The 27,853-nt window shown below is 38.3% G+C and overlaps 2 protein-coding genes and 1 pseudogene across 2 annotated transcripts; 2 read left to right on the plus strand and 1 right to left on the minus strand.

Moving 5' to 3' along the window:
• Window positions 1-9,505: 9,505 nt before the first annotated feature.
• Window positions 9,506-11,166, plus strand: LOC103553461 (olfactory receptor 51Q1-like). Its single transcript, XM_008524048.2, has one exon. The coding sequence runs from the start codon at window positions 9,858-9,860 to the stop codon at window positions 10,854-10,856; it is 999 nt and encodes a 332-aa protein (XP_008522270.2). The 5' UTR covers window positions 9,506-9,857; the 3' UTR covers window positions 10,857-11,166.
• A 6,703-nt stretch (window positions 11,167-17,869) lies between these two features.
• Window positions 17,870-18,911, plus strand: LOC103554338 (olfactory receptor 51Q1-like; annotated as a pseudogene).
• Window positions 18,912-26,419: 7,508 nt separating this feature from the next.
• LOC103553467 (olfactory receptor 51L1-like) lies at window positions 26,420-27,370 on the minus strand. The gene has a single exon (XM_008524058.2). The coding sequence runs from the start codon at window positions 27,368-27,370 to the stop codon at window positions 26,420-26,422; it is 951 nt and encodes a 316-aa protein (XP_008522280.2).
• Window positions 27,371-27,853: the final 483 nt, after the last annotated feature.

Raw genomic sequence — 27,853 nt, forward strand, 5'->3', positions numbered from 1 at the left:
GATGGGACCAGGTTGTCAGGTGGCTTGAAATAAAATGAGAATCTTAGGTATCTACTTTCATTTTCTGTCTAAGATTGCATGGTAAATCTTGAGGCTTCCTAAATATGTTTACTCCTATACTTAAGGGCACCAAGACATGGAGATTATAAATGTACTGTTTGTCAGCTCATGGCTAATTTAATGGATACCTTTTAGCTCCATCCTAGAAAGGACTCCATACACGAGCCACCTTCTAGCTTCATTCTTTCCCATCTTTATCACTCTAATTTCATGAAGTCCAATCTCAGAGATAGACCCTAGATCAGACAAAATCCTGGAAAACCACACAGTGAAAAGAAGTCTCTGAGTGTCTATGAAATTGAATAATAAGCGGAATCCAATATGACTCTAAGGAAAACCATCAGGTTTGGCTCTTTTTCTGTCATTATATTTACTATCCTAACTTATAATTTAGACCTTTTGAAACTACCTTTTTTTTTCCTGCTTTATCTCTCCAACCCCCCCCCCCCCGCCCCGATACATTGTTGTATGTGTTAGTTGCAGGTCCTTCTAGTTGTGGCATGTGTGATGCTGCCTTAACGTGGCCTGACGAGCGGTGTCATGTCCACGCCCAGAATCCAAACCAACAAAACCCTGGGCTGCCGCAGCAGGGTGCATGAACTTAACCTCTCAGCCACAGGGCCGGACCTACCTTGATCTTTTATATCCTCAAAAGGACAAAATGATGCATCATTATATTCAGATCCATCATTATACTAATAAAGTACATTATGATTTAAAACACGAGAAAAATGCATGAAATGTTATAGGCATCTCCATATTAATCAAAGGAATATTATTTTGTTTCAGACCAGTCCTCCTACCAAGAAGAATTAGAAAAGTTAGAGAAATATTTTGTAGATGACTTCAGCAAGCATCCAATGCAATGAGGATGCAAAGGCCAAGACTCCAAAGACAAAGAAAGCATAGAGAAGTGAGCCTGATATTTGGTGCCATTTTTCCCCTTAAGCGATTTGTTACTTCAAAAGAAATAGCTGACAAATTGAGAAGAGCTTATAGCATTCTCAAGGGGCTGGAGTATAGAGGGACAAAAACTGGACCACAGGGATCCCCTTGGATGATGGGGACTGGTAAATACCTAGGCATTTATTTGGATTTCAGAAAACTTACACCTTGGAGTAAGGGAAAATTAGAAATACACTAACCTAACATAGATTTTTAAAATCAACTCACTACCTAATTTTCCAACTCTGTCTGTAAGAATTAGGGGGATCAACCACCCCAGTTTTTCCAGACTTTCTTAGCTTTATCTCAGAAAATACTACACCCTGGGAGACCCCTCAGCCACAAATTAGCATGGTTGGTCACTCTAATCAGAAGTAAAATGAAATAATTTCTGCAGGAAAATATTAGCAAGGATCTTGAATCATCCTCATAATTTCTCATGACATTCGTTAAAATCTAACCAGGAATGCAAAATATAAGAATTGAACAAAACTCAAGAAAAAGAGGAAAAAGTATTAGATCCAAAGAAGACAGGGCTATTGGGTTTAGTACACACAGACATTGCAACAATTTAGAGGGCCAGCACGATGGCACAGTGGTTAAGTTCACACGTTCCACTTCTCGGTGGTCCGGGGTTCGCTGATTCAGATCCTGGGTGCAGACATGGCACAGCTTGGCAAAAGCCATGCTGTGGTAGGTGTCCCACATATAAAGTAGAGGAAGATGAAAATGGATGTTAGCTCAGGGCCAGTCTTCCTCAACAAAAAGAGGAGGATTGGCAGTAGTTAGTTCAGAGCTAATCTTCCTCAAAAAAATAGGAATAATAATTTAGAGGGGCTGGTCCCATGGCATAGTGATTAAGTTCAGTGCATTCTGCTTTGGCGACCCAGGTTAATGGATTCAGACCCTGGGCGTGGACCTACAACACTTGTCAGCCATGGGCTGGCAGCGACCCACATATAAAATAGAGGAAAATTGCACAGATGTTAGCTCAGGGCTAATCTTCCTCAGCAAAAAATAAATAAATAGTAATAATAATAATTTTAATTAATATAGCCAAAATTTACATCGCAAAGTATAGAATTTAAGCAACAAATTTGAAACTATTAAAAACAAAATGGAGATACTAAAAAATTACTGAAATTAAAGACTAAATGGGTGGGTTTAATCATATTAGGCACAATTGAAGAAAGAATCAAAGTATTTGAAAAATAACTTTGGTTATATCCAGACTATAGATAATTTTGTGTATCTAGAGAAGTGAAAGGATAAAGTATAATAAATAAATAGACAGATGGATAAATAAATAAGTAAATTAAAACATGAATAAAAATCTTAAAGAATACATGACATGAGCTGGAAAGGTCAAATATACATGTATCTGGAGATCCAGAAGGAGAGTGTCCTGGAGCAAAAAGCAATATTTGAATGTAATAGCATAAATATTTTCCAAAACTGACATAAAGCATAAGCCAAATATTCAAGAAACACAATAGACTACAAGGAGGATAAATATAAAACAAAACAAAGCAAAGCAAACTCCTAGGCACTTCAAAGTCATACAGCTGAAAAGGAAAAATTAAACAGAACATGTTAAAATTAGAGGAAAAAGGTTATTACCATCAATCCATTGATTTTTCAATAAAAAGAGTAATAGCTCTTTTTCTGATGTCCTAACAAAAAATAATGGAAAAGAAAAAGACAATGGAGTGATGTCACCAACTTCTGAAAGAAAATAAATACCAGCAAGTGTTCGATACACAGAAATTATATCATTCAAAAATACAGACAAACAGAGAAAATACATCACTAAAGGTAATTTAAAGATCATTCATTCAATAGAGTATTGGGCTGCAAGAAGCAATAAAGAACAATACCTGGGTAAATACACATAAAGATCAACAGTATGAAAAAAATACAATGTTTCGTATTCTTAAATTACCTAAAGTAAAATACAGATCACTAAAAGGCTCCCACATAGCCACCTTCTCCCTGCATGCTCACATGGTGGAGAGAGAACTCTCATCTCTACTCCACTTTTCATAAGGACAGTAACCCCATAACAGGGGTCTCACCCTCATGACCTCATCTAAACCTAGTTACCTCCTGAAAGACCCACTTCCCAATACCATCACATTGGTAGTTAGGGCTTCAACATACGAATTTGGGGGGGATTGGAACATAGTAAATCTAAAATAAAGCAAGATATGAGAAAAGAGTATGACACATTTCAAAAAATAGTACGATGGCAAATGTAAATGCATTCAAATCATTTAATTTATTAAAAATAAATGGATAATGCTCAAACTAAATGCCAAATATTGTGGGGCCAACCTGGTGGCACACCGGTTAAGTTTACATGCTCTGCTTTGGCAGCCCTGGGTTCAGGGGTTTGGATCCAGGCCGTGAACTTACACACTGCTCATCAAGCCATGCTATGGTGGTGTCCCAAATACAAAATAGAGGAAGATTGGCACAGATGTTTAGCGCAGGTCCAATCTTCCTCACCAAAAAAAAAAAGCGCCGAATATTGACATATAGAATGAAACATATAAGGCATATAAGGGCACAGAAACATTTTAAGTAAAGATGTTTAAACAGATATTCCATGTAGTCACCAACTAAAAGAAACCAGGAATAGCTATGCTAAAATCAGATAAAGTAAGCTTCGAAGCAAAAGCATTACTAGTGATAAAGAGGGACGTTACATAATAAAAATATGCAAGATGGATAAAAAATTTCTAAATTTTAAACACAGAACAAAATATATAGAGTAAAAGTTGTCAGAATCACAAAATAAGTAGATAAATGCATAGTCATAGTAGGAGATTTTATTGTACTTTTCATAGTAACTGACATAATAAGTAAGCCAAAAAACAAAAATAAAACGGATTTAAAATATTTGAAAAACAGTATTTAAAACTTTGATCTAATTAACAATTAAAGAAGAAGAAATCAGCAACTACATACCACACATTCTTTTCAAGTGCATGTGGGACTCCTACAAAATTGATCACTGGGGTCTAGTAATGTTTTATTTCTTGATCTGCATTGGGACACAGGATCTATTCATTTTGAGATAATCATTCAGCTGTACAATTATAAAGTGGGTATTTTATCTATAAATATTATATCCCAATAAAAATGTATATAAAAATGGAATCTGGCATTTTTAGAGTGTAATAATCATCTGTCTATGTGGGGAGGAGGGGCGAATCTTTGTTTCTAACTTATCCTCACATTGATTTTCACGAAATTTCCAGTTTAGAGTCCTATACATCCAGGCTTCCTGAGTTCCAAATGCCTCAAGTTCATAAAAAGTTCTAAGTTAGTGGAATTGCAGGGCTTCCTGTTCACTGTTGCTCTGCAGTCAATCAGGTTCCATATCTCCTCGCTCTGCAAAGTCACTTACCACTCATCTGTATGCTTTCTTTATTCCCTTTTTTAAAACTTTCTCATCTGTTATTGTTTCTTCACCCATTATATGTCACTATGGGTTTGTACTTGCATTATTGTTAACACCTGAAGTTAATCCACGTGTTTAACTATTTTCTATATTTTGATATACATTCTTTAATTTTCTGTTTTCTAACATTTAAATGTGTTTATTATTTTCCCTATTTCTTTTAGAGTCGCAAACTGTACTTTTATTTTTATGTGTAAAGTTTAAACATGCATAGTTTATAAAGTCGAAAGTTACTCAAAATCTCTTTGATCTCCAAATAAGCGAAAAATTTATTATGCTTTAAGTTACCATTTGTCTCCTTCTTTTCCGTTTTTCATATCAATAATGATTAATTTTGTATCCACATTTTAACTTAAGTATTATTGACAATGTTAGGCATACATAGAGTCCAAATTTCATTAAATGTATATATTAGGGCCAGGGTTCTCTGGTTCGGGTCCCAGGTGTGGACATGGCACCACTTGGCAAGCCATGCTGTGGCAGGCATCCCACATATAAAGTGGAGCAAGATGGGCATGGATGTTAGCTCAGGGCCAGTCTTCCTCAGCAAAAAGTGGAGGATTGGCAGCAGATGTTAGCTCAGGGCTAATCTTCCTCAAAAAAAAAAAAACAGAGGAAATCCCATTTTGACTTTCTGACTTTTGAGTCTATCAAGAGATCTGGGATAACTTCCCCCAAATCTTAAAGCTTTATCAAATCTGAGTTTGCAACTCTATGTTGCAACTCTGTTCCAACATAATAGTCCCTCTCAAAATCACGTAAGCTACTATAATAAGCAGAAGAGAACTAATGATCACTGAGAAAATGTCTGCCGGAATATGGGCTATATCTTTTCCACGTCACCTAACAAAATCTTCACATTTCCATGAGTCAGCTAGATCAATTATTGGTAAACGTTTAGCACTCAGTACATGTTAGCTGCTATTATGATTACCATCATTTTTCCTGATTCTGTCCCAGGGGGCCTCAGGTCTCAGAACACAATCTTCATATTCCTATAAGACGCTTCTAGAGGTTTCTCCACACACCTCTTGTATTCAAGCATGGGATCTTCAGGAGCAGATAACCACACTCACCCACAGAGCAGAGAATAGAAGCCACAGAGAGGAGTGAAGGAACAAGAAAGCACAAAGGTGAGGCTGGAATGCTCCGTGGACAAGCAGTAATAAGAGGAGGGGATGTCTGAGGGCTGATAACAGGAGCTACTCCATGGAGACAAGGGCGGCAATGAAGTCAACCCATTTCAGAGACACGTTGACAGGAGACGGGACTGGGATGGGGGGGTGTTTCAGTAGGGAACATGAAATGAAGTAGTTCATTGGGAGAATTATCATTGTCCTCCAACTGAGTTCAAAAAGTAGCCCTGATGGCATTATTCTCTTTTATACCAAACTTGTGGTCATCAAAGTTGAAGAGTTTTCAGTGCATGTTAATAAGTGTTAATGGATCAACAAATCCTGCCCAGAGAATTGGCCTTTTCTGAGTGGTATCTCCTCTGTTCCTATTTTAACTTGCCCTCCTCTCTGTCTTGCAAATGGCTGAGCAAGTATCTTAGAAATAGGTGGGTTCAAGAGAGCATGAAAGCATCTGAATGAGGTACAAGCAGAAGCCAGAATGAACTAGGCAGGTGCTCAGGGATTAAATTGCCCTGAAGTAAGGGTTTGTGAGTTTAGAAGCCAATGTGAAGGTAAAGAAGGTAAAGAAATGTTCTCACTGTTTGCCAGTTACTGAGTCCATATCTTAACGCAAAAGGACAAGTCATAGAAGCAAAGAAGCAGGGCTGGAAGAAACCTAAAGATCTCCGTAAACTACCCCCACACCTAATGCAGGAGTCTTCACCATCAGCACCTGGTAGAGAGTCCCTAGGAATTTTACCTGGAGAGATAGGGTTGCTTGAGAGAATAGAAATACCTGCCTTATAGCAGAGGAAAATGATTATCAAGTTTTTACTGATAATAAGCTTTGACTTTGTTTTTTGTTTGTTTGTTTTTTAACACGTACTCATTTGCTTTAGGTCTGTCCTGGGATCAAAACGGCCAAGCATAAGTCTTTACATTCTCTATTCTGTGACACACTTTCGAATGATGCATCCAGCATGTCTTCGTTGTTGTCCACTCCCTCCACCCCACATATGCCCATAAACACTCATACGCTCATAGACACACACATTTATCATATATTTATGATAAATACATATTTATTGTATATTTATCGGTCATATATTTATCACCAGCTTCTCTTCAGCAAAATATGATTTCCCCCTAATTCTATCCTGTTTTGTGTCTTCCCACACACTCTCTCTCAACTAAAAGTGTGATGGTGTCTCTCCATGACTTAAAGTCTTTGATGGCCCTACTATCATCCTCTCAAGCCCTTACTCTGTTCTCACCATCTTTCTGACACAGTTCCCACCACCCCTGCAATGGGGGCCCCACTCAGAGCCTATAGAGGACTAGGGGACATCATTTCCTGCATATGTCAGATACTATCACCATTTGCTTTGTTTGGAATACTCTTATCTCCCATCTTAAAGCCCTCCTCACCCCCTTTCGAGTTTCTACTCTAACTACTAAGCACCTGATAAACCAATTCTTCTGTTAAGACTTCCCTGGCTTTTCAAAAATAAAAAATTGCTCCTTCATCGGTATCACATGTGCCTCATAATTTAAAGTGATAGACATCAAATATTCAATTGTTATGTGAGTTAAAATAAGCAAAGCTCTAAGAAGAGACCTGACACATACTGAGTTCTCTGTGAACACTGCTGCTGCTGTCACTGCTGCTGTCTCCTATGCTCTGCCATTCATAGCAATAAGCACAACACATGGATTACCTGTTGTATTCAACCACAGCACTATGAGACATTTGACTTGTAGAGACCATACTGAAGTTTAAAATACTGAAGCTTGAAAGACACTATTTGAAAGTCACACAGAAAGCCTGATGTCTTGGTTCTCAAGAATTTTCTCAGTATGGCATTATTTTACTCTTAGTAAATTTTTCTTTGCGATAATTTTTTTTTTTGAGTCTTAGCTTTGTTAGCTCATAACCATGATCCTGTAAAAATCAAATATATCTCCCTGTTAATATTCACATGAACCAAGCTAAAGGAAACTGGGGTATGGAAGCAAAGAGATGTAAAAATGTGTGCCTAATATCAAAAACAACAAAACAATGATATAGTGAGGCAAATTATGGTCAAGAGTGCTGAGATCAGGGCAAGAATGCAGTCAATGATTAAATATTGAACAGTATGGAGCTAGATGGTGTCATGAGGCCATCACATAGTTACTGTTTCCTGGAAACGTGAATAGGCCTTGCTACCTACACAGCGATTAGATGAGCACCTTTGTCTCTAGGAGTTTCTATCCTTTATGTTTCTACAAATGATTAGCATCCTCTTTAAAATATTTTAGAAGTTTTTAATACTTCAGACCTACTAATCAAGTCCATTAGGACTCAGTGTTAGGAAGTTGTAAAAACCTATGCTCAGGCCTCTTTTATTTTGGTTTGTAGTCTAAGTCCCAAAGAAACTTCAAATTTCTATTATTTACTATTGTATTGGTGACCTCTCATTGGTCTCCAGAATTTCTCTACAGTTTTGGCTGTATCATTACATTTCATTTCTACATGTTTGCTTATATTTCTTTTTCTTGATCATATTTGCTAGAGTTTCAAATTACGTTGATTCTTTCAAAGAAATAATTTTTAAATGCGGTTTATCTTTTTTTATTTCTTTAATTAAAAAGCTTAGGGCTAGCCGGTGGTGTAGTGGTTAAGGGCATGCTCCACTTCAGCTACCCGGGGTTTGTGGGTTCGGATACTGGGCACGGACATACACACCACTCATCAAGCCATGCTGTGGTGGTGTCCCACGTCCACAATAGAGGAAGACTGGCACAGATGTTAGCTCAGAGACAATCTTCCTCAACAACAACAAAAATTATCTTTAATTCATCTTTTTTTCCTATTTCCTCTAGTTTTATTTTGTATTATTTTCTAAATTATTGAGTCTAATGATTTTCCAGGAATTCTTAGTTTGGCAACTATGGACACTTTCGGGGGAATATGGTTAGACAATATGAATTCCAGAAACTCATTAAAAGCTTTGTGTTTTTCCTGACAATAAGGTTCACAGCTTTCATTCTCAGAACACTCCAAAAATTGATAATCATTCATTTCAGTTATATTCCTTGTTTTAAAGAATGAAAGTCTGCATTCACCCATAGAGGGCAGTATAACACCACCTTTAGAATATAAGATCTACAGCCACAGTCTCCATTCCTTGAAACTAATTCACTGCTTAGACCATTTTAATTTGGCTTCTTCTATCATTCTACTGAAATGTCGTTCCAAAGTATTACAACTAACATTTACATCCCTAAGTTAAATAGATGCTTTCCAGTACTCGTTTTCCTGAGCATCTGAGCAGCCCTACACTATGGCGACAGCACCTTTTACCTTCCTGGCCTCTGTGACACTCATTTTTCTTATTTTCTACCCACTTCTCTGAGCAATCCACAGTCTTCTTGGCTTTTACTTCCACATCTACCCAGCTGCCAGATTTTAGGTTTTCTTATAGATCTATCCTCACTCTCCTTCCTTTCTCACCCTAAATTCTCACGTATGTTATCACATCAACTCGAGTTCTCAGCCACCATCAATACACCAAAGACTCCCACAACTCCTCACAGGCTTGTTCTCTGTCCTCTTCTGCCTCAGATCCATTTGCTTAGCTGGTGATTTTCCTGGATGGCTCCTGTGAACATCAAACTCAACATGCACAAACCGAACCTGTGATCTTTCCCCAGAATCTCCTCCTAGTAATCTCCAGATAAAAGTGGTTGTCACTGTAATCCACATAGGTGCTCAAATAAGACACCTGGGCATCATCACAATTCTTCCTTCTCTCAATAATATTTCCATTCAATCGAATAGAAGCAAGTAGGGAGCAGAATCTTATTTTCCTGTGTGTCAAGTAGAATATGAACTAAAATATATCTCTGGATTTGGTTGTTAGAAAGTTATTTGAAATATTGATGAAAGAAGTTTCAGTTAGTAAATATATAGGTGCAAGTTATATGTATATGTGTGTGTGTGTATATAAATACACACATACACACATATATATACACATACAAGAACTGGTGGGAAATATATTACAAGGTTTGCAGGAAGCATAAAGTTAAATTTTAGTGTGTAGTAGTGGTCATGAAAGTTAAACTAATATGGTAATTTTAAATAGAAATTTATAGCAGAAGTGTCCAAATTTCTGTTTATTAGTGTTCTGGCTAGTGTATTGCTCAGTGGTGTTTGAAAAACAATCCCAGGCACATATTTGGACCACAGATTGAATAGATAATGACTCTATGGCAGCGGCACACTGATGGAATTCTTACTGTTGAACACGCAGATTCTGGTTTTGCATTCATCAAGCATGTCTGAGGTGACGAACACCACCCAGGACTCTTTCTACTTCATCCTCACGGGCATCCCTGGGTTTGAGGCCTCCCACATCTGGATCTCCGTCCCCTTCTGTGGTCTCTACATCATTTCCATCATAGGCAACACCACCATTCTCTCTGCCATCTGCACAGAGCCCTCCCTCCACCAACCCATGTACCTATTTCTCTCCATGCTGGCCCTGACTGACCTGGGTCTCACCCTCACAACCATGCCCACAGTCATGCAGCTCCTCTGGTTCAGCATTCGGAAGATCAGCTTTGAGGCCTGTTTTGTCCAGTTCTTCTTCCTCCACGGATTCTCCTTCATGGAGTCTTCAGTCCTGCTGGCCATGTCCTTTGACCGCTATGTGGCCATTTGCCGCCCCCTTCATTATGCCACTATCCTCACCAATGAAGTCATTGGCAGAATCGCATCAGCCATGATTTGTCGCTGTGTTCTAGCTGTTCTTCCATCCCTTTTCCTACTCAAGCGCCTGCCCTTCTGTGGCTCCCGCCTTCTTTCTCACTCCTACTGCCTCCACCAGGATATGATTCGCCTGGTCTGTGCTGACATCCGGATCAACAGCTGGTATGGATTTGCTCTAGTTTTGCTCATTATTGTGTTGGACCCTCTCCTCATTGTGCTGTCCTACACACTCATTCTGAAAAGTATCCTGGGCACAGCCACCTGGACTGAGCGGCTCCGAGCTCTCAATAACTGTCTGTCCCATGTTCTGGCTGTTCTGGTCCTCTATATTCCCATGGTTGGGGTGTCTATGACTCATCGATTTGCCAAGCATGCTTCTCCACTGGTCCATGTTATCATGGCCAATATCTACCTGTTGGCGCCTCCTGTGATGAACCCTATTATTTACAGTGTAAAGACTAAGCAGATCCACCATGCAATCTTCCATCTCCTCTTCCTGAGGAAAGTGCACTAACTACTGGGATTTAATTTTACTGTAGTAATTTTATCTAATAACATGGAGTCAGGAGCAGGAACTACAGCCATCAAAACTGTAAGTAGCATAGATGGGGGAAGGAACGGGTGTTGTATAAGAAGCTTCCAATGTAAATTTAGAAAAATCATTATTCCTGGACTAGAATCGAAAGACCTAAAGTTCTTAAAACTCTACACTTCACTAGCCATATGACTTTGAGGAAAAGTATTTAAAATATAATTAAAAATATAATCCTTGTTCTGCTTTCTTCACAGTGGTGTTGTTATTAATCATATGGTAAACTATAAGATTCTGCTTTATAAACTCAAAATGTTCATTGTTGGATAAACATATTTATTGAAGCTGTAACGTGTTCATGCTCTTACAAATAATTTCTATAGCAAATGTCAACTTTTAATTAAACACAGGGGGCTCATGTAATCTTAATCTGTAGTAACGAAAGAGAACCTTCATAAACTAGGATGTCAAACTGAAGAGAGAAAGACCATTGCTGGTATCCGTGCTACCTGGAAAAGAAATGAATGTCAAATGTCAGGAGTCAGAATGGAAGTAGCCTGAGAGTTTGAGAAACTGTTGAACCAATTTTCAATGCAGAGTTCACCTAAACTCAGTGGTGGAAGCAGCATTCAGAGAGATGGAAACTCCTGCCGAAAGAAGATGGCAGACATAGATAGGAGCTACAAGACAGACATCGCCGGAAGATATACGTAAAATGAGCTTGAATGTTAAACTGTGAATATTTAGAAACAACTAAGAATTATTGAAAATTAGACTTGCTTTCTAAACAGGTTCAAACTGTACTCCTATTTTGTTGGGTAACTGATTTTTCATCATGACTTGTTAATAAATGAGCTGAAAAAGTTGCTAAACTTTTTGCAGGCACAGCCTTTTCATTTACTGTGCACAGTAAAATGTGCACAATTATACCTCTGTAGCTGGTTTTAATAAATATTAAATAGAAAACACGTAAACTGCATTAGGGTTTCAGGGACACTTTTGATAAAAGAACATGAAGTTAAGAGGAGGGTGCACTCAATAAAACTGTGAAAAGTATCAATGACCGGCAAAGAATGAGGACTATGTAACTAAAGAAACACCACTGTTTAGAGTACAGATTGTTCTTAAATGTTATTTTCTTCCCTTCACTAATGCCATTTCCGTGAAATTTTTAATTGTTGTTCACATGAGTGTGTATATAAAAGGTCCGGGGGATGCCCACTCACTCACCTGGGAGATCAGCAGTATCTCTTCTGCTACACCTCCCACTTCTCAACTCTCAGACCCTGTAAACAAGATCCTGTACATTGTTCTCAGCAAAAGAAACAATTGAGGAGAAAACAGAAGTCAGTCTCAGAAATGCATATGGGTTAATAATCCTTCTGGGAAAATTTTACTCTTTTAACAGTCCCAACTTCAGCACCATATTCAAGGGGGATGCCAGGACGTTAAATCTGGTCTTAGAGTGCAACTCATTGAGGATGGGCTCCACGTGATTGCCCAAGGTCTGCTGATCCATCTTCTCCCAAGTTGTGAGATCAAAGGCAATTGCTCACCCTTAATTATTTATTTTCAAAACTAAGTTATTAGCAAATATGTCTTTTCCTTACTACATAATTTGATTTGTGGATCAAAGAACATAAACATACATTACAATAACAAGAATCTGCTGCTGAGTACAATCTGCTGTCATCACCTAAATAAAACCTTCCAAAATATATGTAATTCTTACATATTTCTCATGGTTATGACTTTCCCTTTTTCCAAAAGGATATAATCAGAATAGGCTTGAATAAAACCAACCCTCAAACAACATAGTATCTGTCTTTGCCCCTCCTTGTTTTTTAATACTGCTAATACTATTATTATCACTATCATTGTTATTATTATTATCAATGAGAGAGGAAAGCAACCACTGCTAACTGAGGTGCTCCAAGTTACAGAATTAAGTTATGGCAATAGCCCCAGGCAAATGAAATATTATATAAATTGTGAAAATTAGGAGTTTTAGGCTCAGAGAGGAAGTGAACTTCCCATCGTTACACGGCTATCAAGTGGCACAATTTTCAGGAATGTGCCTGGCCCTTTGTCTTCTCCCTCTATCTCCTTTCTCTCTCGGCAGCCTCATTGATTCTCATAGCATCAATACCCTTATGTATATATATAACTCCCAAATCCGTATCCATAGCTTCACATTGTCTCGATCTCTAGAATTATATACCCAATTTTGATATCTGTTAAGATGGTGTACCACCATCTCAAACTCAGTCTGTCTAAAACTATACTAATTACCTACTACCCTCAGTATTAGTCACACCCTCTCACCACCACACCCCCCCCCCAACTCCCCACCACACACACACACAAAATACACACATTTACTTTCTGGTAGTATTCCATACCTCAGTAAGTGCAACTTCCCACATACCCCAAAATTAGAAACCTGGAAACTTGTCTATCAGTGTATCCGCAGAGACAAGCATAGATCATGGCTTATACTAAATGTCTGACTAATGTGTGCTGCTAAATTAATAAACTCTTTTTTGTTTGAGGAAGATTAGCCCTGAGCTAACATCTGTTGCCAATCCTCCTCTTTTTTTTTTTTTTTTTTTTTTTTTGCTGAGGAAAACTGGTCCTGAGCTAACATCCATGCCCACCTTCCTCTACTTTAAATGTGGGACACCTGCCACAGCGTGGCTTGACAAGCAGTGCTAGGTCCGTACCTGGGATGCGAACTGGCAAACACTGGGCCACCAAAGCAGAACATGTGAATTTAACCTCTGTACCACTGTGCCGGCCCCCAAATTAATAAACTATTGACTCTACTTTTCTCAGTCAACACAGTTTCCCATTCAAAGAGTTGAACAGGTCTTGTTTATTCTGTCTCCTTAATCATTTTCAATATCTTTTATTTTTCTCCATTTTTATTACTTCTAATCTTATCCAAATGACCATCATCTGTTGCCTGAAATATTTCAGTGTCTTAACCAGTAGTCCTGCATTCAGTCTTGTCACGTCTCCAGTATACTCTTCAAGCCGCAGCAATCTTAAAAGTAAAACTACAAAGGGGAGGGATGACTAGGCAGAGCAGAGGAGATTTTCAGGTCAGTGAAAATTCTGTATGAAATTATAACGATGGACATATGTCATTACACATTTGTCCAAACCCATAGAATGTTCAACATCAAGAGTGAAAGCTAATGTGAACTATGGGCTCTGGGTGATTGTGATGTGTTGAAGTAGGTTCATCCTTGGTAAAAATGTACCATTCTGGCGAGTGCTGATGGTGGAGGCTATGCATGTGCAGAAGCAGAGAAAATATGGGAAATCTCTGTATCTCCTTCTCAATTTTGTTATATGTCTAAAACTGCTTTTGAAAAACAAAGTCTTGGGGCCCACATGGTGGTGCAGCAGTTAAGTGGCACATTCTGCTTTGGTGGCCTGGGGGTCACCGGTTCGGATCCGGGGTGCACACATAGCCCCGCTTGGCATGCCATGATGTGGTAGGCATCCCACGTATAAAGTAGAGGAAGATGGGCACGGCTGTTAGCTCCGGGCCAGTCTTCCTCAGTGAAAAGAGGAGGATTGGCAGCAGTTAGCTCAGGGCTAATCTTCCTCAAAAACAAAAACAAAAGAAACACAAAATCTTTAAAAAACGGAGAGGCACAAGGAAACTTTTGGAGATGATAGAAGGTTGTGGTGATGTCATGGATGTACACGTATGTCCAAACATCAAATTATATAGGTTAAATATGTGCAAGTATTTGTATTTCAATTACACCTCAATAAAGCTGTAAAAAAATTAGTACAATAATTAATTTATTTAGGACAATAAATAAAAAATAAAACAAACCAAACTTATTCAATTATAGTTGTGTTCCTGGTAGTTTTCACCTTTGAAAGTGTTGCCTGACTTCTGAGCTGGATGATGTAGCCTGTATGAGAGCAATACTCCAGCTGAGAACAACCAGAAAAAGCATTTTTAAAAATAATTGCGAGAGTATTTTTGCAAAGGCATCAGCAAAATGTGAAACAGTGGCAACATTATAGAGAGTGGAAAGGATTAGAGAAGTGAGCTGACTTCTAGAGACATCTTTCCCTGGAGGTATGTGTCAGTTCTCTGCAAGGGGAAAACGGTGATCATTTGGTGTTTTTCCAGACACAGAGAAACTCCTGGGAAAAGGAGAAAGCAAGCAGGACAAAAGGTGATCCACATGTTGGAGTTAACAGAACAGAGAAGGACTTTAAAACAACCAGAGTTAATCTGATTAGAATTTTCAAGAAATAGAGGAAAAGATGGAGTAAGTTGATGAAATATATAATGGAGAAATTCACCAAAGAATTGGAGTCTATATGAAAATAGTCAAATGGAAATTCTAGAGCTGAAAAGACAATACCTAAAATAAAGAAATTAATAAGTGCATTTAACAGAAACTTAAATGCAGCAGAAGGCTGATCAGTGAACTGGGAAACAAGTCAATAGAAATAGTCAAACTGAAACACAGAAAAGTAATTGAAACTATAAAATATATGTGGGACATAAAGACATATAAATTATAATCTCTGGAAAACAAATGTGGTTGTGTAATGTTTATTATTTCAATGATCATGATATGTATAGAATATACATGTATATTTTTACATATATATACATAGACACACATTTTAATATTTTTATCACTTGGTCTCTTTCTACTTTTATGTTATTGCAAATAAGGCTAAGTAACTATTTTTAGCATAAAGTTTTATTCACATTTAAAATGATTTCTTTATCATTCTGTTCCAGAAGTGAATTCTATGACTCAAAGCATGTGAATGATTTAAAATAGTGACTATGGTCAAATTGTTTTCCAGTAATCATTGCACGTTTCACTTCCTTCAGCAAAATACGAATGTTTCTCCATTGTGAAGCCTTTATCTGCAACACATGTTGTCATGAAAAGGCCTCTGCTATTTTGAAAGGTTAACAACACTGCTTATGTGATTTAACTGTTTTTACTGAATTCTTGCTTAAGGTGGTATTGTAATATATATTGTATTGTAAAACATATTTTAATACACCTGTTTATAGTTGTATTTCTCCTTTGGTTGTAAACATTGTTATAGTCTTTCCTATTAATCTATTGTGAGATTAGTATTGATAAATATTGATACATTTACTTTTTTATATTTAAGATATCAATTACTTCTATGGCACATTTTTATAGAAGTTTTTGGAAGTTTATTTTAAATTTCATCGTTCTCATATAGAGAAAAAATTAATTTTTTGTGTTCACATGCGCTCATCTTTCCCCTTGTGATGTTTTTGCATTACTGCTAAGACAGTCCTCCACAATGAGAAATTTAAAAGCATATATTGCTTTCTCTATTTTTTGTTAGTGATTTCCATCTAATTTATCCACTTGGAATTTAGTTGTGTGTGAATCATGGAGCCAATCACCAAATAACTGACTAATAATTGAAAATTTTTCCTTTCTACTTTAGTTTTGATATGGCTTTCATCATTTACTTATTTTATACTTGTATTGGAAAAGTTTCTCTCATTATTTCCGGAGGTTCACTGTAAGGTGAGTACTCCTTGAAACTGGTGTACAACATTCCTTTACCTGCAGCTCTCCTATCCCTTCTAACTCTGCCCCAGTGTCAGACTGCTTTCAGAGGAGAGTTTCTCAGAAAGAAGTTTCTGAGAGTATACATTCCAAGCATAAGTACGTGGTTCAAATCATGCGCAACAAGCTGTCAGAACAGGAATTCAATACAGTTTCCTGACTTGTTGCTCTATGAGGATACCAGGGGCAGCAAAGGGTGTCACCAAAAGAACTGATTTCCACTGGCTTCCCCGTGGGACCTCAGGTCTCAGGATGCCTCTTCAAGTAATCCTGAAGGGCCCTGCCACACCTCCCCACCTTGCAGCCAAGAGATTTGCAAGAGTTTATAACATATTTACCCCATGAGCCAAACAGAAAAAGCAGAGGCTGCAGATAGTGAAGAGAGCATCATCAGATAGGAGAAACTACACATAAGACTCTTCTGTGAATGTTCAGGGAAAAGAAGTAGGGGTGATGACTATTGTTAGAAGATGAAAGAATTAATACTGATAATCCACTTAGAGCAGTGCCTACACATAGGCAGCGATCGATAAATGTGGTTGTCCTCACCTGGCTCTACTCTCACTCCTCTCCTATGCACCCAGCCCTTTGCTTCCAGTTATATTTTGATGTTGCACAAATGAAATCTATGGTGTCAGATGGCATCAGCTAATGAGAATAAGAAGACAATTAGAAATAAGGACTGAACACAAGGAATAATGACCTTAGTGTATGATGAATTTAATAAGAGATAGAGAAAGAGACAGTGATGAATTTAGAACAAGGGAAACAGGTGAAAATACTGTTATAATAGTCAAAGGAAATTTCAAAAGGAGAAACTGCATAAAAGATGGTGAGGACTAGATATTAGTTATCACATTTGCAGTTAGAGCTTCATTGTAAGTCTTTGTGAGAATAGTACCAGTAATGTGGTTTGGATGAAAGGCAGATTCCAGGGCACTAAGAACTGAATGGGTGTGGGGAGATAGAAGCATAAAATAATTAAAATGAGTTGCTTGTGAGTTAATGTGTATAGAGTTATCAAGAGAATATGAGTTGTATGGAAGCAATCTCCGCGGAAAAAGGCTAAAGAAGAGCAACCATCGTATTCTCTTTTTTTTAAGATTTTTTTTTTTAGATTTTTTGAGATTTTCTTCCCTCAAAGACCCCCAGTACATAGTTGTATATTTTTAGTTGTGGGTCTTCTAGTTGTGGCATGTGGGACACCGCCTCATCATGGCCCAATGAGCAGGCTAGGTCTGTGACCAGGATCCCAACTGGTGAAACCCTGGGCTGTGGAAGCAGAGCACATGAACTTAATCACTTGGCCACGGGGCAGGCCCAACAACCATCATATTCTTGAATCATTCCTTTGTTCCACTCAACAACTCTGAACTGTTATTTGGATAGAATTTGGATCAAATGAGATCAAGACAAGGATTATTTCAAATGTTTCTGGTTCTCTCTGAGCAAAGCCCCTGATCATGAAGCTACATTCATTGTTCATGTCCGAGCTGACTAACACCACCCAGGACCACTTCTACTTCATCCTCACGGGCATCCCTGCATTTGAAGCCTCCCACAGCTGGACCTCCATCCCCTTCTACTGTTTCTACACAATCTCCGTCACAGGAACTACCACCATTCTCACAGTCATCTGCACAGAGCCATCCCTCCACTAGTCCATGTACCTATTTCTTTCCATGCTGGCCCTGACTGACCTGGGTCTCAACCTCACCACTCTACCCATAGTCCTGCAGGTCCTCTGGTTCAATGCTGGGGAATCAGCTTTGAAGCTTGATTTTCACAGGTATTTTTTACTCATACATTCACCTTTATGGAATCTTCTGTGTTGTTGGCCGTGTCCTCTGACCACTATGTGGCCGTCTGCTGCCCCATCCCTTATGTCCCCATCCTCACCAATGAAGTCATTGGCAGAATTGGGTTTGACATCATTTGCTGCTGTGGTCTAGCTGTTCCTCCATCCCTTTTCCTACTCAAGTGCCTGCCTTTCTGCTGCTCCCACCTTCTCTCTCACTCCTACTGCCTCCACCAGAATATGATTCACCTGATGTGTGCTGATATCTGAGTCAACAGCTGGTATGGATTTGCTCTGGTTTTGCTCATTATTGTGATGCACCATCTGCTCGTTGTGCTGTTCTATGCAATGATTCTGAGACATGCCCTGGGACTAGCTTCTGTGGTTGGGAGACTCCACTCCTTCAATAATTGCCTGTCTCACATTCAGTCTGTTCTGGTTCTCTATGTTCCCATGGTTGGGGTATCTATGACTCTTCCATTTGCCAGGTATGCCTCTCCACATTATCATGGCCAATATCTACCTGTTGGCAACTCCTGTGATGAACTCATCATTTACAGTGTAAGGACTAAGCAGATCCACCAGGGAATTATCCACCTTCTTTCCCAAAGAAACATGCATTTAAGATGAAAGAAAAGATGTGTTAAATTACTCAGGAGGTAGAGTCATAGGCTTATGGGAAGACTATAGTCAGAATTGGGAAATGGAAACTGTAAAATCAAACCCCATTATATTTTTAAGGGAGTATGACATGGTCTTGGCTTTTAGCAAATTTTTGTCTGGGCGGTGCTAGTAGCAAATATTCTATCCAAAAGAGCTGTAGATTGGAGTTGATTAAATTCTAGCACATTTGCCAGCCAGTGGCATGAACTTCATTGAGTAAAGGTCTGTTTAAGTTTTGTCTTCCTTTCTGGATACTCTTCTCTCCCACGGGCTTGGTTAAAGAAGTTTGAAGGAAACCCTTGGTTCTTGTTGCCAGCACCCATTCTCTTAGGCAGCTCCACTTAGGCATTCAGGTGAACTCTAGCTCCATTACCCTGGCTCACCCTACTGGGTAGATGTGCTCTGACTTTCTCTTGAAAAGCAGTAGTAAATCTCTAAGGGAGGATGGATACAGATCAAGTTCCTCGGCTATTCAGGCTTACCTAATCACCCAGCTTGATTTCGGCAGACCAAAGGAATATGTGCAAAGAGTCTAAAGATTGGAGTGGGATGGTTAGATTCTCCATGGCCATAATAAGGCTCCTGCCCTGCTAAAAGTCCTTAGTACTTAGAATTAAGACTTCAAGTAAGTCTATAGATAATATTTGTGGGAATAAGAATTCTTGCTTCTTAACACAACAGACTGGGATTTTTTAAAAACTTAATGTCCCTAATGTGGTTCAAATTTTTATGGGCAGGTTCCCTTTTGCATCATAGACGTTGAACTAGAAAAGCTTCCATAGAAAGGATATGGCCTTAATGATCGTAAATATTATTTTTTGGAAACCAGGGACTTCTCTCAGAAATATCACTTTGATGGGAAGCCATAATTTTGGTCACAGCTTCTGATTACTGAACTCATAGTGCTGATGGCCATTATTAGAAGCAGCTTAGATTTGAATCAAAATAGGCTGGTTTCCACTGCAAGCCTAGTGGAAGGGAGAATTAGGAAGTGAAAGGCAGAAAGTAAGCAGGGAAAAGATGTCTTTCTCCTCCACTATTCTTTTCCTTACTTATTTTCCCATTTCTTTACCAGCCTAGAAGTTAGCATGCTTCTCCAGAGAAACAAGGATCAGTTGGTGTAGGAAAATAAATTGAAGAATGGCAGGCAAGCACAGTTTCAGAGTGGGGAAATTAGGACCAGGCCTTCCAAATGTTAAGAAAGTCAAGGAAATGGGAGGAATATGGATCAAAGGAGACTTTTCTTTCAATAGAGGGTATGGGCTTGAGAATCTCCCAAAACATCATGAAGGGAAAATATCTTGGGATTATTCCAGGTTTTTGTTTGTTTGTTTTTGAGGAAGATTAGCCTGAGCTAACTGCTTCTAATCTTCCTCTTTTTTCTGAGGAAGCCTGGGCCTGAGCTAACATCCATGCCCATCTTACTCTACTTTATATGTGGGACACCTACCACAGCATGGCGTGCCAAGTGGTGCCATGTCTGCACCGGGGATCCGAACCCGCGAACCTGGGGCTGCCAAAGCAGAACGTGCGCACTCAACTGCTGTGCCACCAGGCCGGCCCCTATTCCAGTTTTTGAGGTGAGCACATGATATCACTAAGAATCTCTTATGTTGTTACCAATTCTGTCACTTGTTGACCAGCTTATTAAATTCTCTGATAATAAAATCCATCTCATAAGGCTTTTGAGAGTTTTAAATGAAACACAGCATGTAACAGACATAGTCTTGCATTACTCCTGGGCTTAATAGATGCTCAGTTTGTGTGAATTTTTTCCTCCTTCTTCCTTCCAAAAAGTTACACTGCAGATTATGAATGGGATTATCTGTGGCGACACCTATTTTTTCAACCTTTGTGGGAACACAAATTAGGGTGGCTAAATGGTAATTGTCCACATGGACAGATGTTCTCACTGACCCTCTAAAGACTTCCCTGGATTGGGGAGGGAGTACTGAGAGTAAAGGTGACAGATAAAGATTAGCTTCAGGACAATAAGATCTACCAGTGTCATGGGCTGAATTGTGTCCCTCGCAAATTCGTATGTTGGAGTCCTAACTCCCGGTGTTTTAGTATTTGCATGGGCCCAATCCATTACTATTGATGTACTTATGAGCAAAGGAGATTACAATGCAGATATGCACAAGCAGAAAGGGAAGACCACAATACAACACAGGGAGAAGACAGCCATCTATAAGCCAGGGGAGAGAGGCCTCAAAGAAATCAGCATTTGGAGAAATTGTGGGAGGCCTAGAGAATTGTGAGAAAATAAATTTCTGTTGTTTAAGGCACCCAGGCCATGGTACTTTGGTACAGCAGTCTTAACAAATTAATACAACCAAGAAGCCATGGCCTGTATTTCTGTAACTGTAAAATTAAGGTCAGCTGTAGGAGAAGAAAGCAGAAATATTTGTTATGAAGGGACTAGAGTTTAGAAACACAAAGAGGGATTCTTGGACAAAGAAGTTGTTCAATGACCAATGGATGGTCTGACCTGGTTACAAAATGTAGGCTAAGCAACTAAAGACAAGGTACGCTTTGATGCAAGGCTGACAGGCTGGCATCAGTCACACCTCTGCATAATGCCTTTTCAGCAGCTGCTGAGAGTTATCTCTGCCTTTTAAATTATATCTTGATGATAGCTGTCTGTCAATTGAATCTTTATGGTCACAGATCATGAACTCCAGACAACAGCCGAAATTTAGCTAGAAATCAAAAGAAGATTAAATCAAGAAGTCAGCCCTTATCCTTTGTTCTTCAACCTTTTCTATCTGTTTCCTTTCCCTAGATAAAACTGTTTATGATTTCTTTTTGTGTGTGTGCATGTGTGTATTTGTATGGACTTTATGCCTTCAATGGCATGATATGTTTAGATTTCAAAATAGATTTTGGTTTTTTGGGAAAGTTTTTTATTCATAATTATTTCTGCATATGTTATTCAGTGCCTAAAATGTGAATAACCATACTAGTCACATTTTATTACGGACATGTGTTTGTATTTCATAAAATTTAGAAAGTCATCTTACGGACCCTTTGTAAGTTATTTTAAATGAGATATATAAGAGGACATTGGATTGGATATCAATTTTTGGGAGATGTTAAATGGGTTGCAATAGTTCAAGTAGAAGATAGCCCAGGCTGTTGCTACAGGAGAAGGAACCCAATTCCATACAGGCACCTAAGAACCTTTTTGCAAATAATGAACATAAAAGGAAAAGAGACAGAAAACTTGAAGCAACCAGGATGTCCTTTGGTAGGGAAATGGATAAACACATGGTGGCACATCCATACAATGGAATAGTATTCAGAAATTAAAAAGGAATGAGCTATCAATAAGGGCATAGATTAATTCTAAATATTGCTAAGTGCGAAATCCAGTACTAAAAATCTAACAAATGCATGATTCCATTTATGTGAAATTCTGGAAAAGGCAAAATTATAGAGAATAAGCTAATCAGTGGTAATCAAGGATTTGGGGTTGTGGCGTGTTGAATTGGTGAAACATAGAGGCGTTTTTAGAGTGGTGAAATCCTTCTGTAATATGTAATGGTGCTTATATGACACTATGCATTTGCTCAAACCCATAGAAATTTACAGCAGCACAGAGTGAATTATAATGTCTGTAAACTTAAAAAAATCATTTAGGACATTGGGGGATCCCAGGATGGAATGCAGAGTATGACAAAAGAATATAATCTATTACAAGTGTATGAAATGACCACACTGAAAGAGATGGGGGGAAAGTTTGCTGACCTACATAACCTGAGAAATGGGTGGAATCTTCAAGGCTACAGGCAAAAGGAATTATAATAAAGTGCTATACTCTAGTGATAAAGTAATTTCTCATGTGGGTGTAGATTAATAGTTCCACAAACATTACACATTTGTGCTGGAATTGAAGAATTAAGTAAATGGACGGCAGATGCTGGGAGCCAGTTTTCTCACTGCTAGATTGGGAGGTTACAGAAGAGCAAGTGTAGGAGTTATAAATGATCCATGGGCTGGAGCTGGAGACATCAGGATGAAGTCACGTTTAGCATTATGTTGATGCAGATGGTTAAATGCAGAAATGCTTATAGAAGTTTGTATGTACACAGGTTAGTATTCAGACATATTTCTTTTCTCTGTCGGCTGAGAGGGCCTACAAGCAATGACAATCCAGTAACAGCAATCACACGCATTCACATGAACGTAAATGTTTTTGGAAACAATTTTAACTTATCTAACAAATAAAATCAGTATAGGAAATATTGAACCTACTTTTCAATAATAAAATTAACTGAAGATTTCCATAAATTAAAATGTTATTCTAGCATTATATTCCATACAGGAATAATATCAGGGAAAAAAAGACAAAAAAATTTTAATAAAAATGCTAAACTAGTCTGATTTCTCTAACAATTCATCCTTACCAGGAATACTAGGTGAATTTGAACACTTGTACAATCCTTCTGCCTTTATGTACAAAATATTGAAACTTTTTGCATGCTGTTTGTCTTAATATGAGCATTTTTATTGGTGCATTTTTATGATTATGGATTTCTACTCTGATATATATTTGTATTTCTTTGCCTCTAATCTTGGAAGCTAGGTTCTAGTCACAGTCTGAGTGTCTTCCAGTAAATATATATATGTGTAAAACATATATATATATATATAAATATATATATGTATATACTGAATGTGATATCTGCATTGTATATTAAACATCAGGCAATATGTGCAAAACAGAGGGCTTCGGTAACAACTTTTAACCTGTGAATTGGCAGAAAAATATAGCAGTATCGTGTATACTAAAAGTTGGTTAATATTAAGATATTGCAGCTACCACATTCATTATGCTACAGTACTGTACATACTTTTCTTACTAATTAGCTGTTTGTGCATATCAGTATTTGTAACTTTAGCACATTGTTATGTGAGAAATGTTACTGGGGAGCAAGATCACCCACTTTTAATGTACTGTCATATATCTTGAAACGAATGACCTAAAATCACTTTAACTACTGCTACTGAAAAGTTACAAAGTCAAAACTGGGAGGTTTTATTTGTGCTTTAATTTTTCCCTTCTAAAGAGGTCTTCTATTTATACATGCCTAAATTCTTTAAAAATGCAGAGTGATATCTGTCCACGTACTAGAGCTGATCATGTTTTGTTACTGTTTTCAGATTAAAAAAATAAATATTAATAAAAAGTATATACATATTTCAAGTTCTCTAAACAAATAAGGTATTATTTTCTCTGCCATTCAAGTTGGAAATTTCATGACCCCAAACCTATGGAATTCATTAAACAAAGAAATACTGATAGACAACTTCAAATTCATTACTCTATTTCACTATCATTTCTTATTGACTTGCACAATTTAACTTCTAACTTAGTGCTGTCCAATAGATATATAATACAAGCATATGGTACTTATAATTTTCTAGTAGCAACGTTAAAAAAGTAAAAGAAATAGGTAAAAATAATTTTCAAAGTGTATGTTGTTTAACACAATATATCTAAAATGTTATTAATTCAACATGTAACCTATGTTAAAAAATAACATATTTTACATCCATTTTTTTTCATGTGATGTCTTCAAAATCTGGTCACATGTCATGACAATACATGTCAATTCAAATTAGCCACATTTCAAGGACTCAGTAGCCGTGTGTAGCTAGTTGCCACCATACTATACAGTGTAGCTTTAACCTCAGCCTTACAAGGCTGCAGAATATCTGTGCTTTTGTCCTTTGGAAATTGTGCCTCAAAGTCACAGTCCTTGGAATAGTCAGAAGATAGCCAAAAAATTTATGAGATAATGTTTTAACGTAATTTTTTTAAAAAAATCATCCAACTATCATTTTGGATTTTTCTAAGTCCTGGATTCCTGAACAACTGTGAAAAAAAACTCTATTAAGAATGATATGGACATCTCTCTGAGTATTTCTGCTAGGCAATCATGTCCCCAGAAGTAATGATTTCTATTATAAAAGAAGTGACTGCAAAAGTAATCTTGCTAAAAATGAGATTTGATCACATATCTGAAGTCTGTTTATGCATATTCATGCTTTAGATTTGTTGCTTGCATGGTATGTCCATCTGCTGATGTCATTTAAAACTTAGAATGCAATATCGGACCTTTCCCAAGAAATTACTGCAACATCCATTGTTAAGTTTTTAGATTTATTCTTTATGATGCAGATGAAAATAAAATATTATATATCTATCATTTGCATGTAATACGTGCTCAAAAATATTATTTGAATAAATGAAGAAAGTAATTAGCCACTCTTTAGTGAAAGACACCCATATTCATTCAGGAATCTTTGGGAACCACTGTGGAAGAAATTATCTTCCCTGATATTTGTTAGTGAGATTTGACCAGGAGTTCTCCAGGACAAACACTTTGGCTTTATAGAAGCTGTCATTGATGGGCGTCCAATCTAGTGGTCTCCATATTGATTACATGTTCCCCTGGAGAAATGAGAAGATGTTCCTGGAAGTGCCTGACAGAGCTGGAGGACAGTTGAGGTTAAGAAATAAGATGAAAATATACCTGCCACATAGCACAGCGAGGTTACTGAGGGCTGAAGGGATGCGAGGAAAGGGGAACAGCAATATCCATGCACAGTGACATGAGACCTATTTTGCCCTAAGACAGAGCCTGAGATTCTACTAAAGCAGAATTTGGCGCATTTGCCCAGATTCTTAGCATCTGAGAGCTGGGCATTAGGAGGTTGTCTATATTCTATTTTTTGCCTAAGTTGAGGCCATTTAGTCAGCTGTTTCTCCTTCTCAGTATCTCCCTGTACATAAATTCTGGGGGTAGAGCCCGTGGATTGCTGGGCTGTGGGGAGAGTCTGGTTCCTTGCATTACAGGAAGAGGATCACATCATAGGTAGGTTTGCCATCTAATTTATTGTTTAAACAAGGACATTTCTGAGAGGGAAGAGAGTGCTATTAATGATGGTGCTGAGGAAAATAAGTATAAACCATGATTATCTGAGGCATACCAGAAAGTATGTTCACTTTACTCAAAATGCTGTTTCTAGGATGATCTTCTTTTATTGGAGGAGACTCTTAATCCCTGCATACCCCTTCAAAACAGAAATTTGTTTTGTTTAAATTCAAATATCATTAAGTCTCAAGCCTTTACTATTTTTTACTATTACTTTGCTATTTGCCAGGTTTTTTGCTAGGAGTTTTGAAGTGAAAAAGAAAAGAGAAGTTCATGAAGTATTCACTCAAGTTGATCATATCTGTTAGAGATGGCATGCACATGTGCACATACAGAGACACGCATACATTGATATGATGTGGGATGGGAAGGGCTAGAGATAACTTTTGTGATCCAGATTCAAGCCTGTGACAATGCTTTGAATCCCTTGCTCCTATTCCTCCTCAAAATGCCTGGTGTAGAGCTTTGCCCACAGCAGAAACACCATCAGAGTTTATGGACTGACTCAAAGTCCTTGACCTTTGGAGTGATTTAGAGTAATTGTCTCTTGCAAGAAAACAGTGTGGCAATTCCCTGTTGGATTGGCTTTGTCTTGATGCTGTAGATGATGGGGTTGAGCACAGGAGGCACAAAGAGGTAGATGCTAGACATGAGTGTGTGAACCAGAGGTGAGGCATGCTTGGCAGCGCGATGCATCACAGAGACACCAATCATAGGCACATAGTACACAAGCACTGCACAGATGTGTGACACACATGTATTGAGAGCCTTCTGCTGTCCCTCCCTAGAAGCGATGCCCAGCACTGTGTGAAGAATCAGGATATAAGAGACCATGATGAGCAGTGAGTCTAGTCCAAAAGTGGCCAGGACAATGGCCAAACCCAGGATGCTATTGAGCTTAGTATCAGCACAAGGCAGCTGGATCAGGTCTGAGTGGAGGCAGTAGGAGTAGGAGAGGACATTAATGTGGCAATAGTGTAGTTGCCTCAAAAGGATTGGAAGAGGGGCCATGAGTGTCACACTCTTCAGTGAAATGCCCAGTCCCGTGGAGATGATACGGGGTGGGGTCAGGATGGCTATATAGCGTAGTGGATTGTAGATGGCTACAAAGCGGTCATAACTCACGGCCAACAGGACCCCTGACTCCATGCAAGAGAAGGTATGAATGAAGAACATCTGGGACAGGCAGCCATCAAAGTCAATCTGGCGGGCATCAAACCAGAGAATGCCCATGACAGTGGGCAGTGTAGACACAGAAACACCCACCTCAGTGACAGACAACATGGAGAGGAACAAGTACATGGGTTCATGTAGGGCGGGGTCTGCCTGCACTGCTGCCATGATGAGGCTGTTGCCCACAATGGCTACAGTGTACATGGTGAAGAAGAGAATGGAGAGCCAGCCATGTTGGGCCTCCAATCCCGGGATGCCAGTCAGGAAGACGGATAGGAGGTCAAGACTTTCATTATTCTCAGCTCCCATGTCACCGACAACAGAGCTCAGTCTGGACCTGCCATTTGAAAAAACCAAAGTTAGCTCCCGTCTACAGGGTGTTCTGCTTTAGCAACTCACCTTGAAGGTTGAAGAAGTGAGATGGAAAGGAGATGGGGGAAATTGGAGTCATTTACATCATTCTGAGTAAAAATATAATGGACATTCTTGTCTCACCTCCTATTCCCTGGCAACCAGAATCCTAAAATTTTACACTTAAAAGAGATATTTGAGACTCCTTAGCCTTATGAGAGAAAACATAGCTTAAAAATTAAGAGCAGAAACACTAGAATAAATCAGAATCAGGTCAAAATCCAGAGTCAGCCAGTTTTTAGATGTGTGATATGGGCAACTTATTTATACTCTGATCCAAAGTTTTTTTAATTAACTTATAAAGTGAAGATAATAATTTGATTCAGTTATTTGGATGTAAGAAATAAATTAGAAAATTAACACCATATGTTCAGTGTTTTA

This window comes from Equus przewalskii, chromosome 6 (genome assembly GCF_037783145.1).
Source record: "Equus przewalskii isolate Varuska chromosome 6, EquPr2, whole genome shotgun sequence".
NCBI classification, from domain to species: Eukaryota; Metazoa; Chordata; class Mammalia; order Perissodactyla; family Equidae; genus Equus; species Equus przewalskii.